Here is a 16,995-nt window from a genome sequence, read left to right on the forward strand (position 1 = left end):
CACCTTCTTGCATTGCTCCACGGTCCAGTTCTGACGTTCACGTACCCATTGTAGGCACTTCTGGCAGTAGACAGGGGTCATCATGGGCACTCTGACCAGTCTGTGGCTGCATATCCCCATACGCAGTAAGCTGCGATGCACTGTGTGTTCTGACACGTCTATCATAGCCAGTATTAACTTTTTCAGCAATTTGAGCTACAGTACCTCTTCTGTGGGATCGGACCAGACAGGCTAGCCTTCACTCCCCACACACATCAATGAGCCTTGGGTGTCCATGACCCTGTCGCTGGTTCACCAGTTGTCCTTCCTTAGACCTCTTTTGGTAGGTACTGACCACTGCATACTGGGAACACCCCGCAAGACCTGCCGTTTTGGAGATGCTCTGACCCAGTCTTCTATCCATCACAATTTGGCCCTTGTCAAAGTTGCTCAGATCCGTACACATGTCCATTTTTCCTGCTACCAACACATCAACTTCAAGAACTGACTGTTCACTTGCTGCCTAATATATCCCACCCCTTGACAGGTCCCATCGTAACAAGATAATCAATGCTATTCACTTACCTGTCATTGGTTTTAACGTTTCATCTGATCGGTGTATATCTACATTTGAAACCACACTGCTGCCTGAATACACATAGTGACAGGATACTGGATGTTCAGTACATAATTTTGTGTAATTTAATGTATATCGTATGACTTTTACTGTCCCCTTAACACGATATGTGAGGTACTGTTGTCCCTGTATCATGTGTGTCAGTATGCACTGTGGTCCTATATTTGTCTGTTAGAGGTCCTGTTTTCACTGTATCAAATTGTACCATATTAGTTTTCAGTCTATTTCTCCAACTGTCACCAAGACAAATTTCTCTACATTTACTAAAGATATAAAGTTGTTCACTCTGAGTCAAGATGCAGGAGTTTAGAAAGGAAATACGCTCCACATTTCCACCTGTGTGTTATTCTCTCCCTCCATCTTGTCTTCTCTCCATCCCTATCCCTCTCTTTCCCTTTTTCAACTTAAAACACGAGACAGGAGGAAGCAGGAATGTCCTCTTTTCCTCCTAGCTTTATACATTTTTGAACATGTCCATCTCCATTGGCACACTGTGCCACTGGAGTTAGCTTTTTGGCATTTCCCTCCAAGACAAATACATTTACACATATTATCAGTGGTCAGAGGTTAAGCCAGCTGAAGTGGGGTGGGGGCGGAGGGCAGAGTCTTGCTCAAGGGTTCTTTGACAGGGAGAGGCACATTTTCTGTTTAAACCTGTAACCTGTAAAGCCCGGGTTCTCACACCCTGGGAGCCCTGTGGCTTTCCATGAGTCCCCAAAAAGGTCACTAAACCTCCTCCCATAAGAAGTGTGTGGAGGAGCGGAGGTGGAGGAAGAGGTTATATTCAATGTTTCCTTAAGAACTGGTTCATAATGGATGAGAGAAAATATTGGTCCTGGGACTCAGGTTCACTCCTGGACCCAATCCAGGATCAGTATTAGTAGCGTAACAAGTGAAGTGAGTCTGTCTCCATTTCTCATCTACTCCCATAATCTCCCCCATCTGCTCCAGCCTCCTTGTCTCAGTGTCTACTCCTCTTCTCCTCTCTCCTCCTCACAGAGCCATGGAACAACAGAGACCTCACAGAGCCATGGAACAACAGAGACCAATGATGGATCTGTGGACTCTTCTCCTCTCCACAGCCAACCCATTCTGTCGCCAACCCATTCTGTCCACCTTGTCGCCTCCTTCTGCATCTTTAACTGGGAAGATCTCTTCAATGATTCTTCTTTGTTCCTCTATGCAAAGAGGAGCACAATGGCTTATGGAGTGTTTTATATCTTGCCTACCTTTACTCTTCACGTCTGCCCTTGTTTCAGAGTGTCTCGTCTTTCTCTCTCTCCCCTCTCTGCTCCTCTTCTTCTTCCCTCAAAGAGTGAGTTTGTTGCGGCTGTCATCTTGCCGGGATGTGTTCGTGTGTATGCATGTGTGCATGTGTGTGTGAGACCTGCTGACCTCCTTCCTAATTCATTCCTCCTCTCTGCTATGACTTAGAAAATTACCTTCCCTTATTGATCCACAGGTCTTCTGCTTTCATCCACTCCTCCTCTTCCTACCTATGTGTTTTCTACTGTTCATTTCCTGTCCCCTCCTCTCTTATCCTTCTATTTGCGCCCCCCTCCCCCCACCCAACCCCAATTCTCCTCTGCTGTTTCATGGCTGACAGACAGCCATCCAGTGATATATAGCCACAGCAGACCTTGACTCACGCTGTCCCCCTTTTAAGTCACCCTACCTTCTCTCTAACCCTTCCTTGCTTCGTCGCTCCTATCCTTTCCTGTCATCATCCGCTCTCCTTCTCCCCTCTCCTCTCAGATCACACAGTGGTAACAGAAAGCAGCGGGTTGTAAATTTTCTTTCCATCTGGCGACCGTGAGCCGTGAGCCAGCAGTTCCTGGATGGTGATCCAGTTGTCAAGGATACGTCGGTTTCTCCTCCTCATGATCTTCTTCTGGCTCAGCAGCAGGATGTTGTTGCTGGCCGCTTCCTGTTGTGGGTGGGGCTGAGTACTCTCGAATGACCTGGGATCCCCAGCGCCAACCCCTGATGATGAGGGGTCCCTGAGAAAAAAGAAAAAAAAAGATTTAATGAATCAAATTTACACATTTTTAAAAGGGAAATATATTGTAATTCCACACTCTGGGATAAAAGGAAACAATTGCTTTCTGTTCCTTTGTTTGTAGCCACAGAGAGAAAGTAATTTCCGTTGTTGGGACATAATAGTATCTCTCATAAAAAGTCATGTGATGCTTGGTCTTGGTCACGGTCATGTATTGTGATCCAGGAAGTGCTTGAGAGTGCGGTCTCTGTGATATTGATTTGTCTCTGTGATACTGGTTGTATTTTTTGACTGGATTCAATTGAAACAGCAGTGGTTAAACTTGAATGAAACTGTGACACTAGTGATGTCATGGTAACTGGTTAAACAGAACTAATTAAACAGCAAAGTCTTGGCTAGTGTATAGACTTAGGTTGTCCAAACAATATTGTACTAATTGAAACTAAATTAACTAAACTGCAAAAGATGACACTAAGCTTAACTAGACTGAACTAAACTATACTGCTGAACTAAACCCTTTGATTTCTATCTATGTATCTCCCCTGAGGATGTGTGAGGGCCTTTTTAAACAAATCAAACCCACGTGAACTAGACCAGATCAGACTAGACTGAACTGTACCACACTGAAGTAGGCTATACTTATCTTGTCTGAACTTGACTACTTCTGTCTCAAATAGAAATTTCTAAAGTCTGTAGATATTACCCACCTGTCTCCTCTCAGGTAGTCCAGCCTGCTCTGCATCATAAACTCTCTTCTTCGTCGGTATTCTCTGGCTCTCAGCAGCTGTTGCTTTCTCTCCTCTTTGCTCCAGTATCGCCCCTACATGGTAAAAATCAGATTTTGTTATAGAATATTCCATTATGTTAACTGAGTTTTATAATATGTTAAGTGTTACTGAGCAATAAAAAAATAAGATTGGAGAACAGGAGACGAGATGCACGAAATTGAAATGATATGGAGATTTTTTTTTTTGCCGCAGTGCTTTTTACACAGCATCATATAAGAAGTTGTCCAACACACCCTTTTCTCTACAACCTGGCCCCAGTCACATCAGAAATGAGCAGAGCAAAATTCCTTCATGTGTCCTTACTGAGAATAAAATTGGATGATGTGACACTGTCAAAATAACAGCTTTCTTTTTTATCATTTTGGGCTCTTCAGAATGAGTTCCCCATCAGAAGTCAACACAGTCTTGCTATTGGTCGATGGTGCGAATTTGTGTGTCAAAGTGAAATCAAAAGTGTGTCAAAGTGATTGTGCTGATGACGATTCCATTCAAATAAACTGATTTCAGTGCAAAATATTGCTTTCGTAATTGCTGGTGTGACTGAGACCTTATGTCCTGAACAGACATGAAATCAAAGTAAAATACTGTGTGAGTTGTAGCCTTCCTGCCATCACCCTGTGTGTAGCCACTTCTGGCATCAGCCATTGGCACTCACTTCCCCACTGTGTTTCAAATAACTGGTAGAATGTTGTTCCACACCAAGGACTCTCAACATAGCATGAATACGTCTTACAATTTCTGGTAATAGTACAATTTTATCAGATCAAGCCCGATCACTGACTGACTCAAGGCCACCAATTATATTGAAAAGTTTAGTTGATGAAACTGTGTTACAAAACTGTTGTCAGGGATCTTGTAACATGGACAATAATTGCAAAGCGTGAGTATGGCTTTAAGACAAGAACAAGTTGGTGATTCCTGCGGTACCTGTTTCATCTCACTAGCTGTGTCATCGTCGGTGGTCATCCCGCTGCGCTCCTCTCTGATTTTCATGGCTCTGGCCTTTAGTAGACGATCCCTGACTGGCCGCTTGGCCACATAGCGAGTGCCATCACTACGGATCTTTACCTGGAACCAAACAGGAACAGTCAATAGCCTTTAGTGTTTATTTATGTTTTTTTTCTTTGCCACATGAGAACCCAGGTTTAAGGGAGGATACTTTGGGAGGCTAAGATCTAAGGCTTTTACTTTGTTCCCCCCTCCTACTTTCTAGCTCCTCTCCATCTGCTAAGCTTTTTCTTCACCTTTCCTCTATACTAGTGGTATTCAATTATGTGCCATGGAAGTTTTCTTCCAACCCAACACCAAAAGAGCTGGTGTAGTGTTGGGCTGGAAAGATAGCCTGTATACACATGGACCTCCATGACACATAATTGAATACCACTGCTCTATGCACTGTGATGTGATAGTCTTAGTATGCTGATGGAAGAAACAAATTGACATAGCTCTTCTGTAGCTTTTATCTTGTTTTTCTATGGAAGGGTATGTTCTGCACTCCCTGTCCTACATCAAAACACTTTCATGCTTACCTTCCACTCCATACGTTGTGGTGAGGCTGATGGGGATGAGTGTGTCAGCCCCAACGGCAGAGCTAATCCCAGCCGGGAGGCAGTGGTGTGGTGGTGGTGGTGGTGATCCTCCAAACTGCAGGGAGCGCTGTTCACACTTCTTGGACTGGCTGGGCCACTGCTGCCTGTCCCTATCCCTCTCTCCTCTCCCTCTGCTCTCTCTCTGTCCCTCCCCCTCTCTCTCACCCTATCCAGAGGGTCCACCAGTCCCTCAGAAGGAAGGGTCATGCAACTCTGGTAGCGTTCTAGAGGTTTGCTGTGGCCATGATATCGTCTGGTGAAACAAGGACTGGACTCTGCACTTTCACCTCCAAGCCTGTCGGTGGCACCACCTGTTGTGGATAAGAATTATAATGGGTAAGAAAAGCAGCAAGATAATGAGATAACCATAGCCATAATAGCAGAGAGCAGGTAACACTCAGCAACAGCAGCTACAATAATGTGCTTCTATCTAACACACAATGTAAGCTAGCTAACTGCTAGCTGTAGCTGAGTATTGCTGAGTGATTATCATGGAATATAGGAACTGTTTTACATTTATAAATATGTATGGCAAACACACCCCAAAGCTCAACTGCATTTTTTGTACACAATGAAATAACTACATGGTATTGCTTACATGATCTGGAGCCCCGCCCTCCATCAGCCATGCCCCTTCTTGAATTAGACCCTGCCTCTCTGGTCAGTGATCTGTCAATGATAGTGACAACAACGATATATTATCGCACATAATTACGATTTAAATTTCATTTAGAAATGTGTATAGAATTCTGAAACAAAAAATGGCATGAATAATTCATTTACTGTCATTCTCTGATGAAGTTGATGAGAACCATTTCAGACATTCTGAGTGTAATGTCATATTTCAGGACTTTATTGAATTCCGTCCCGAAATCTGCGGTCCGCAGACACGGGCTTACCCCACACCAGCCTGCACACTTTTGGGGATAGGGCCTTTAGTGTCGCAGTGCCCATCCTTTGGCGCTCTATTCCAGCAGAGATCTGCAACGCTGCTTCTTTGGACAATTTTAAAAGACTACTGAATGACTACCTTTTTACCAAGGCCTATGGTCTGTAGTCTTTTGATCTTTGCTCTAATCTTTTTTCTTTTCTTTTCTTATATAGTGTCCTTGAAAGGCGCTATACAAAACTAAGTTGCTGTTTACGGAATTACTGTAAAGATCACTGCAACACACTTTTACATTAAGTATATAACGTCTTATAGAAATGATACAAAGAAGGGTTGATGTACGCATGGAGCATAGGAAATCATACTGAGGAAATCGTATCCCATGTGTGTTGATTAAATGCTAATGTAACCGGTTATTTTCTTGCCCGGTGCGGGATTCGATACGGGGTGTACTGCACCACAAGGCAACATCACTAACCGCTCGGCTAAAGGGTCAAATTTGTTAGCTAGGGACTAACGTGTCTTATTAGTAGTTCACACTAATGTTTATTATGAGCTAGATATTAAAATAAAAAATGGATGTCACTTACAAAAGCTGTATATTATTATGTTTGCCACTATCAATACATACTGGGTCTAAGAATAGCATAACGCTTTGTTCACATGGAATCCGGTAAACAGTAAACAGCACTTCGCAAAACAGAACGGGAAAAACCACAAACTGCGCAACGGAACGGCGGGGCAGTTAAAAAAACAAAACTAAAAACAAAAAACTACGAGTTGCAATGGTAAAGTATTGTTTTCAGAAAAAAAAATTTAATTGCACAAACGTGTTTTGTTTGTTTTATTTAATTATTATATACAGTTATTCTGTCATACGCCTATAGAATTAACCCGCCATCTTTTGTTGTGCGATGTGCTACGTCACATCCGGTTGTAAAGTCCTCCGTGGAGATGGCAAAAAGTTATAATATTTAAACTCTGGACGGCAGATCTGCCGTTGCCATTGTCAGCATTATTTGCCCGGCGTCATCTGAATTTATCGTCCTGCTCTCATCCACAACGACTTCCGGTTAGTTGTTTGCCGTTTACTGGATTCCATGTGAAAGGAGCATAAGCTATGTAGCCTGTGTTAAAATTACAAAACTTTAATGAGTGAGTGCTCTGGTGCACTGTCAATGCCATAACTAACACAAGGAGGAAAAAACTGACACCAGAATGAAAATAAGAAACAAAGGGGAAAAAAAGTAGAAAGAATTCAGACCTGAATTTCGAGGGTGTGGAGGGTGTGGAGCTTGAGCCGTTAGCCCCGTTGCCATTGGCTGTTTGGTACTTCCTGTAACTGTTTGGAGAAAATGAGCAGTTGAGGTTGGACTGACGCTCTCTGTCTCTGCCCCGCCCATGACGCCGTGGCGTGAGGGGGGAGTTAAGTGGAGGGAGGCGGCCGAGAGGGAGGAGACGGGGAGGAGACATCGCTCCCCCTCCTCCTTGTCCTCCTTCTTCCTCTTCCTCCTCCTGGAGAGGCGGGATTTGTTCGGTGCTGACCAATGGCGTGCTTCGGCAGCTCTCCCCTCCTGTGTTGTAGGCGCTGGTGCTGTCTTTGTCATCCGACCTCTCTCTCTCTGGAACCTCATTAATAGCTGACAACTCGTGACGATGAGGGTCATCTTCATCTTCCTCATCGTTATTGTTTTCTACACCTGTGAATAAAGATTTTTTGTCTTTCGTTCTGAAATTTTGATTATTCTAAAGTTGCTATGAGGTATTTCAGATTTTTGTTGACTTTGCATTCCCCCGTTGACAAAAGTAGTGTATTGTGAAACAGCAACTTCATGTTTATGAGAGGCCGTATAGGCCATATTCCATACTTTACCTCTCGCATGCACTACTGAAAATGCTCTCACATACACGTGAAATACTCTCACATACTACTGAAAATCCTCTGAAATGCAACAGTTGTATGTAAGGGGAATTTCAGTAGTATGTGGGAGGATTTCACATGTGTATGTGAGAGCATTTTCAGTAGTGTATGTGAGAGGCATGGAACATGGCCTATACGGCCTCTCATAAATACGCATAAGCATCACTTTCTTGCAAAGATCTACATTCACTCTGTGGTAGCTCAGGCATTTGTTTTGAACAGAAAAATATGAGATGGAGTGGTGTTTCGGAGAAACACGTTGCTGTATCAATGAAGCAGCATGTTTCTAATTGTGGCTATGTATCCCGTCTGTGTGCCGTAAATAATTTTGCCAGATTTTGTGAGGAATCCAACCCAGAGACAAGTATTTGGGATCGTCATAGCAACATCAAATCTTCTCACTGATGGTCTCATTTGCTCATGTCATTTGCATCAAAATTAATCTGAGACATAATCAGTAAAAAAAAAAGAAAAAATCATCGTAGCTTTAAGGTTATAATTTAGACCGGAGGTTTAGTAAGTTTGATGATGTGTCAGATCAGAACACACACAGTTTGCTGACATATACCATGTGTGGAGTGCCATAGCCAAAACTGTGTTTCAAGAATTCAAAAACTCTAGTTTTAAATGCATTAGTGTCCAACCAAATGCCATGAAAAGATGTGTTGAAATGCAGCGAAATATATGCAGGTTTTCAATCCAACTAAATAACATCAGGTCATTTCACTAAGACCCTCCCTTTTGGCTGAAGGCATGGAATGATCAGTAAAATCTGCTGGTGTGATGTTCAGTTAAATTGAACAAGACCTCTGCACAACACTGACAGCTGGAAAAACAGTCACATTTACACACATTTGCAAATCTTCAGCTGTTATCGTAGTTACCTGGTTGAGGAGGGCCGGGGCGCAACCCGGGCCCAGCGGTCTCCTCCTCCATCATCCAGGCTTTCAAACATCTCTCTCTCAGCTGCTGCATTTTCTGGGCTCGCAAAATGTTCCGGCATTTAAACTCAAGGTGGCGCAGTTCCTCCTCAATCAGGGCCATCTCGTGCTGGCTCAATGACTCGTTGCACTTTACGTCCACCGCCAAAGAAGAAGAAGCCAATGCTGAAGCCTCCTCTCCTCGTTCCTCCGGCTCTTCTGCGTCCCTCTCCTCCTTCCCGTCGTCCATCTCTTTGTCCTCTGCTCTGTTATCTTGTACTTCGCTTTTCACACTGGCTCTTTTTTTGTCATTCATCCTTTCATACTGACACTTAATCTCCAGGAGCTCCCGGTAACGCTCACACTCCTCCTCCGTCAGGCCTGGCATCATCATCATCATTGTCAGGTGGGGCTGGTGGTGGTGGTGCTATGGGAGCAGAAGACCAGGGAGAGGTCCAGTAAAACGCATTAGGGTCATAAAACGTTTCTACTAAATCGCTGTAGCATGACAGTTCTGGAACGTTCCTTAGCAGATTTTAAATTCTGTGGATATTTGATTGTAACAGCCAAAAGCATATGTGGCTGGTGAGGCTGAGGATGGGGAAGGCCAATATTTGTTTGTAGCATGCCATTCAGTAGCTCTCTTTCCTTTGCTGCTCACATCAACATCAGCTTGGCAAAGATTGCAAAATGCATGAAATTCATCCTTGGCACTTTTTGTAATTAATTTTTTTTTTTTACACCACTCAGGGTTGTACAGTTTTTCATTTCAGCATTTGGACTGACTTGTACTGTCAACATTTACACATTAATGTGAGCGTTTACACCTTCAACCAGTGAAATACAAGATAACTGATTTGACAGGTCCATCAGCCAATAACCTGCTAAACAATAATATTGACGTTGAAAATAATTGTGATCGTAACGCACTTTCAGAGTGCCCGCACACACCATTAGCCAATAAAAACGCAGACTTCTTTCACAGTAGCCAATAAGATGCAGTGTCACAAAGTGCGCATAGTACGCCCAGAGGGAATTTACGAGCACGCACGATTTCAATTCAATACCAGCAAAAGGAGGACAAATAGGCTTCTGTCCAGATGTTGCGCCGGACGCTGGCATGAAAGGTGAAAAAAAAAGACTGATCAACATCAATCAATCAACACCAATATATACAGACATATATGCCAGGGGTTATAAGGTAAATAAAATATAAGGTGAAAGAAAAAAAAAAGAAAAAACTGACCGCCTGCCCAAAAGCTGGACATATGGCCGCGTAGGGTTCACAACATCGGCGTCGCCCACTGTAGTAACTTGTGTAATAAACCAGATCCACTTACCTGTATGTCCACTAAGTGGCAGTAGCAGTAAATTGGTTTACCCATTACTACCTAGGACCTTCCCCCGGATGTAGTAGTTCTGTTGTGTAATGACTGCCTGCCAAAATGGCTGTGCTGTGTAGTGCTCCCAAAGTTTTCATCAATATATAAGTAAACAAGTCCTGTGCGTGTGCTTGTTTCATGTAGTCAAGATACTACAACCGCCAGGTCATTTTGCTGGTGCTTAAGCCCTGAACATTTTGAATGAAGCCCCGAATATAATTTTAAATTTAAGCCTACGTGAAGCCTGACAAAAAAACGTAACGTGTCTGAATGTCCGATAGTCTTGGTAATATAACTGCCTGTCAAAATAAATGCAGGTTTCTAAACTAACTGTGTGTGTGTGAGTCTATGTGTGTGTGTGTGTGTGTGTGTGTGTGTGTGTGTGTGTGTGTGTGTGTGTGTGTGTGTGTGAAAAACAATTTAATATTCCAATAAACTGATGTTAACATAAATATATTTAACTTTTTTCATCTAGTCTGGTACTGTAGCATGTCAATAAATGTTTTAATGATAGTAGCTGTGAAGTATTCTGCTTCTACTCAATACTAATATTTTAACATCAAAATTCACAATTAATCTGGAGAGTAAACAACAGTTTTTGAGGTACACATTTCAATTTTTCCATGGTTAAGACATTTACTTTGAATGTAAATAAGGGGCCAGAGTGCATAAAAAAAGCATCAAAATAGAGCTTCTTTATCACAATTTTTTTCCAGGGGAGGATCACCCGGACCCCCCTAGAGAAGTCTGGGCTAAGCCCCGAATGTTCTCAAATCCTGGAAACGCCCCTGGAGCACAATAGCCAGCAGTTAGGGAAGGCTTGGCCTTCTTTAGGTTAAAATACTCACTGCCCATGGCCAAAAGTCTTTTCTTTGTCCAGAATTGTATTCGCTGCCTTAATATATTAGCTCCATGTATTTAACATACATCTCCCCGTACGAATTTAGAATTGCTTATAGATAAACTATAGCATATACCTTTAAAAGCTATACTTTGTAAAACCGTGTCTAAAAGGGGTCCCGTTTCCAAAATGTCCAAAATTAAGCTGGTGGGTAAAATTATTTAACCAATATGCACAATGGCAAAAATGACGAAAATAAGGTTGTTAAAAAAAAACAACTAAATTTTCCTTTAATGAGTGCTTGTGCTGATGTTCTGGTAGTTGTCATTCATGGTGGGGGCAAGAAAAAACAACAACAAACTTCCACAGATATAATACACGTTGTTTCCTGTAATTGGGTCAAATAATATTCTGACCTCATACAAACTCCTCAGGGGGTTTTATGGTAGTGTACCAAGGCCGCCATCTCAAGAATTTATTCCTGTGTTTATCACAGAAAGCTGAATCAGATCACCTGGACACGTTGTGCAGCATCCATCCTGAACCAGGAAGGGTGGGGGGCTCAGAGTACACCTGTCACCATTTTACAATGCTGTGGTTGCAAACTATTCCCCAATCCTCTGTGAATAGTACACATTGCCATTGTAAATCTTGTTAATGGTCACGGCAATTTGCATATGCAAACGATCATTCTTTTCGGTCGTTATGCCACTGTGTTGTTTGTGGGGGTGGGGATACCTGCAGTCGGTTGAGACTGAAGAGGTCACCTGGACGAGTAATGAAACGTTTCTCTCAATAAACGTTTCCAGATGAACTGATTCAACTTTCTGTGATTTCCTTACCCAGATAATTGAGCATGCATAAAGACATCTTGCTGTGTTTAGTTTAATCCCAAAATGTCACAATGAACCGAACTAGGGGGTTCAAAATGTGCTTTACAGGAAGCAAGTGTAAAAATGTTTTGTCATGATGATATCTTGCTACATAATAAAATCTTCCTAATATACCTTGTGGTGGTGAGGGCTGTTCCCAGCTCCTGCCCCTCCCCCCCAGTCCAGGCTGGGGAGGCAGTCTGTGCTGAGCTGGAGATCCCGGAGGTAGAGAAATGGAGCGTTGGGGTCTCCTCGGCTGTAGCCAGGGCTGGGGCTTGGTTTGGGGCTTGGTTTGGGGCTTGGGCCGAGCCCAGGGCTGGGTCTAGAAATGGAGAACAAGGAAGTAGTCACCTTTAACCCAACACTGCCCCCCCACCATACTCAACAGCATGGTGTCTGTGGTGAAAACCTACAGATTTCTGGGTTCCTCAATCTCCCAGGACCTAAGGTGGGTATCCAACATAAACACAATCATCAAAAAGACTCAGCTCAGGAAGTTCAAGCTGCCTCAGGAACTGCTGATTCAGTTCTACACTGCAATAATCCAGTCTGTTCTCCGCACATCCATCACTGTCTGGTTTGGATTGGCCACAAAACAGGACAGGGACAGACTACAATGGACAGTTAAGTCTGCAGAGAAAATCATTCATGCCAACCTGCCCTCCATTCAGGACTTAAACATATCCAGAATCAGGAAAAGTCAGGCAACATCACTGTAGACCCATCACACTCTGGTCACAACCTGTTCCAACTCCTTCCCTCTTGTAAGCACTACAGAGCATTGTACACCAAAACAGCCAGATATAAAAACAGTTTCTTTCCGTGGGCTGTCATCCAAATGAACTCTTAAACGGCTTGTGTTCTATTGTAACAGGTGTCTGAAATTCAAATTTGACCAGAAATGTAAAGTGCTTTGAGTGGCTGTTGCAGCTATAAAAGCGCTATATAAAATGCAACTTGATTTGATTGATTGATTGAACATTCTCAAATAAATCTAACCATTTTGTATATACTGTACATTGTATGTATACTGGTATGCTCTGTCATGTCCAGCTACCTCAGGCATGTATGTAAGTAACCTGCTAACATCTATTTCAGCATCTCTGATATATTCTCTGCACCATTGCACTTCATTGTCCCTTATTTCGGCTGTATATAGTCAATCCTTGTGTATATATCTAATGATAGTTGTGTTGTTATTCTATGCTAAGTACACCGAGAGAGCCACGAAACTGAAGTCAAATTCCATGTGTGTGCAACTTACATGGACAATAAACCTGATTCTGATTCTAATTTAGGTAGCAGCACAAACCTAGGAAGGATAGAAGGTGGCTTATCAGACCCCAGCTTGTGTCCAGATGGCTAGCTACTTATAACTCCGTGGTTCTCCTCTTTTGAGCCACAGCCATCTTGAGGACCTCTCTGCTGCATTGGTGGCATTGTCAATGGCTTTCCTCTTCCTCTCTCCCTTGATGCCCAAATCACCAAAGGCTCTGGCTAAAGAATGGGCTGTGAATCCCCTGCATCCAAACTCCACTGGAAGGCACCTCGCTCTCCATCAATCCTGCTGGCAGTTGCTGACCAGTCCTGTGTACTTGGTGAGCTTCCTTTCAAAGGCCTTTTCGAAGCAATTTGGACTGTCCATTGGACTGTCAGCTCCAGCAGCACAACTTGCTTGGTTTGGTGGACTCAGACACAGGGACAATGTCTGGTTGAAGGGTGGTGCCTCAGCTGCTGTTCCAAGTCCAACAACAGCTGCAAGTCCTTGGTGGTGGTCAGGATGCCTGCAGATGTTCTTTTCGTGGGTTTTGGCTGCTCCCCAGCCCCAACAAAGGCAATGGCCTGCTTGGCGGGTTGGGACTGCTTCACCCACTCAACTCCTATGCTGATGGCTTCAACGATGGTCTTTGGGACCTGATCATGCCTCCATCAGTACCGTCCCTCTCTAATTGCCTTTGTGTAGCAGCTTAGGAAATGCTCCAAGGTTCCTCGCTTGGCGCACAGTGGGCACACTAGTGACTCTGCTTTGCCCCATATATGCAGATTTGATGGGTTGGAAGCACATCATATACTGCCTGGATGAGTAATTAGAAATGTGGCTCGGCTTTCCAAAGCTCAGCCCAAGTCACTTTCCTCTTGACTGCATTCACCCATCTTGTCCAATCTCCCTGTTGCTTCATTCCCACCAACTTGCAGGTTCTCATCTCCTCCACTGCTACTCTCACCTCATCCTTAACTAGGCAGTGCCTTTCCTTCCCTCTGATGGTGTTGGCGTGGTCACACGAGGCCTAGCCAAGCTCGGCCTCGTGTGACTATGCCCACCAGCCTCTTGTGATGCAGCCTTGAGTCTGCTTTTTGAACAGCTTCCTCTTCCCTCCACTTCCTGCCAGTCCTCACTTGGATATCTGCTTTAGCCACCCTCAGATCACTTGAGTCCCTGTACTGGACTACTTCTCTGGGTCTTGTTACCTTAAATTCCTCCTCCAAGGATTTGAAGGGCAGTTGCGGTTTGTTGTGGTGACCGTAGACTGCGATGCTGCTCAGGCTCTTTGGCAGCCCCAGTCATCTCCTGAGGTGGTTGCTGACCCTCCTTTCTTTTTTATTTTTTTTTGGATCCCCCCGCCCTTTTATCCCCAATTGTATCTGGCCAATTACCCCACTCTTCCGAGCCATCCCGGTCACTGCTCCACCTCTTCTGCTAAGCCGGGGAGGGCTGCAGACTACCACATGCTTCCTTCGATATAAGTGGAGTTGCCAGCTGCTTCTTTTCACCTGACAGTGAGGAGTTTCGCCAGGGGGACGTAGCGCATGGAAAGATCATGCTATTCCCGCCAAGTTCCCCCCTCGCCCCGAACAGGTGCCCCAACCGACCAGAGGAGATGTGAGTGCAGTGACTAGGACACATACCCACACCTGGTTTCCCACCCACAGACATGGCCAATTGTGTCTGTAGGGACGCCCAGCCAAGCTGGTGGTATCCCGGGGATTCGAACCAGCGATCGCCATGTTGGTAGGCTATGGAATAGACGGCTACCCTACCCAGACGTCCCGCCCCTCCTTTCTAAGGTCTCGGTTCTTGAGATCGGAACTGCATAGATGAGGAGGGACGAAAGGATTCTGGGAAGAATGTGCCGTGCTGACATACCCAGGGTTTGAACTTCCCAGGTAGGCCAGACTTGTTCACGCATTTCAGCCAGCCATCCAACTTGGTGCAGGTCGACTGGATGGAAGTTGTGTCCCTCAGAGAGCTGTCAAAAACCTTGCCTAAGCCCTTGATTGGCTTCTCCGTGATAGTTGGGATAGCTATGCCTGTGATAAATGTAAATGTCCATACAATCTACGCCCTCTCCATGAAAAAAAAAAGATTCACTGGTCCTTGTGTTCTGTTCTATAGTATTGAGGGCTTAGGACTCTGTCCAAATCCTCGTCTTTCTGTTAACTCAATGCTGCTCCCCATTTGTCTTTCATACTTTGTACTTACTAAGTTTCGTATGCTAAGCCATTAATCCCTTTTATTTAATCTCTTATCTTATTCTTTTAATATTTTTCTTGTTATTTAATCTTTTTTGTATGTCTTTTTAATGTCTTTTTGTGCCTTTACGTAAAACACATTGAGATTGCCTTTGTGTGTGAAATGTGCTATATAAATAACCACGCCTTGTGTTTTATGTATAAAAAATAATGAACAGTGTGAACCTGGGGCTGGGGCTCAGTCCGGGTCTGAACTTCCTCATGCTGCCCGGGGTGTTGGTGGTGCTGGTGTTACACGCGCTGGTCTGCTCCCCCAGCAGGTCGTGTTCGGACGACTCCTCGTACCGCGTGCTGTCATCCGTGCGCCCCATGCCGCTGTCCAATTCCTGGCTCTGACAGAGGAGGGGAGCCAGGCTGAGGAGAGGAGGTAAGGGCACCGGGGGATCTCCGTCCTCCTTCTCACCTTCTCTGCATTCCTCCTCTTCCTCCTCCTCTTCTTCCACCACCTCCTCCTCTGCAGCATTCTCCGCACCTGCCACACCACCAACCCCGCATTCTCCTCCCCCTCTCCTGTGGAGGTAGTAGCTGTGGAGGTGCGGGGAGGAGCGACGGAAGGAGGCACGGCAGTTTGGGTGGTAGCCTCCTCTTTCGAGAGTCACCTCCATGTCCTCCTCCTGTTCAACAGTGGGGTCATTCTGGAAAGAGAGAGAGAGAGAGAGAGAGAGAGAGAGAGAGAGAGAGAGAGAGAGAGAGAGAGAGAGAGAGAGAGAGAGAGAGAGAGATATGTATAACAACCACACAGTATTCACAGGGATTCTCTTGGCTGTCCAAGAACAGAGGCAGAGCTGTGCTTGGTTGTATTTTAGAGAGAAGAGAAAATGAGGAGAGGGAGAAATAAAGAGGGAGAAAGGCATGAAAGAAGAAAGATGGACAGAATGAAAGAGAGACTTTGGGATTATGAAAGGATCCATGATGTTAATTGTTCTAGTTTTGATGTGGTTGTCAGAAGGTCTTGTAATCCCGATATGTTGTTACCGATGGCAGTTATGGACGCCAAGCATCTTGATGCGGCATGACTCAGGAGGTAGTGTGGGTCGTCTGGTAATCGGAAGGTCACTGGTTCGATCCCTGGCTCCTCCAGAGAGCATGTGGAAGTGTCTTTGAGCAAGACACTGAACCCCTAACTGCTCCTAATGAGCAGGTTGCTACCTTGCAATGGCAGCCTCCACCATCAGTGTATGAATGTGTGTGTGAATGGGTGAATGAGAGGCGCACACTGTAAAGCGCTTTGAGGGTCGGTAGACTAGAAGAGTGGTGTATAAATGTAGTCCATTTACCATTTAGAACTGGATAAACTTGAAATGAAATAAAAAGAGGGAAGAATACATGCAAGAAACAAGAGAGAGAGAGAGAGAGAGAGAAAGGGAGAGAGGGAAGGAGGGAGGGAGGGAAGGGGGCAGCAAGACACACAAAGAAAAGATCGAGAGGGGAAGAGGGTCTCATAAATCACTCCTCTTGAAATATTTATACCAGCTCAGGCTAGCACTTCTATTTCTTTCCTAATATCTGGTTCCACTTGTTCTCTTAATGTCTGGTGTGTGTGTGTGTGTGTGTGTGTGTGTGTGTGTGTGTGTGTGTGTGTGTGTGTGTGTGTGTGTGTGTGTGTGTGTGTGTGTGTGTGTTATATGCATGCATATACATGTGCAA

General features: G+C 44.5%; 1 protein-coding gene across 1 annotated transcript in view; it reads right to left on the reverse strand.

Moving 5' to 3' along the window:
* Positions 1 to 2,372: 2,372 nt before the first annotated feature.
* LOC130107874 (PDZ domain-containing protein 4-like) overlaps positions 2,373 to 16,995 on the reverse strand; it is a 71,439-nt gene continuing 56,816 nt past the window's right edge. The window contains exons 9-17 of the mRNA XM_056274654.1: positions 15,514 to 15,983; positions 11,953 to 12,139; positions 8,687 to 9,149; positions 7,146 to 7,575; positions 5,596 to 5,661; positions 4,933 to 5,308; positions 4,331 to 4,471; positions 3,323 to 3,435; positions 2,373 to 2,616 (exon numbers count right to left, since the gene is read on the reverse strand). Coding sequence (XP_056130629.1) covers positions 2,373 to 2,616; positions 3,323 to 3,435; positions 4,331 to 4,471; positions 4,933 to 5,308; positions 5,596 to 5,661; positions 7,146 to 7,575; positions 8,687 to 9,149; positions 11,953 to 12,139; positions 15,514 to 15,983 — 2,490 coding nt within the window. The remainder of the gene's footprint in view (positions 2,617 to 3,322; positions 3,436 to 4,330; positions 4,472 to 4,932; positions 5,309 to 5,595; positions 5,662 to 7,145; positions 7,576 to 8,686; positions 9,150 to 11,952; positions 12,140 to 15,513; positions 15,984 to 16,995) is intronic.

This window comes from Lampris incognitus, chromosome 2 (assembly GCF_029633865.1).
Source record: "Lampris incognitus isolate fLamInc1 chromosome 2, fLamInc1.hap2, whole genome shotgun sequence".
NCBI lineage: Eukaryota > Metazoa > Chordata > Actinopteri > Lampriformes > Lampridae > Lampris > Lampris incognitus.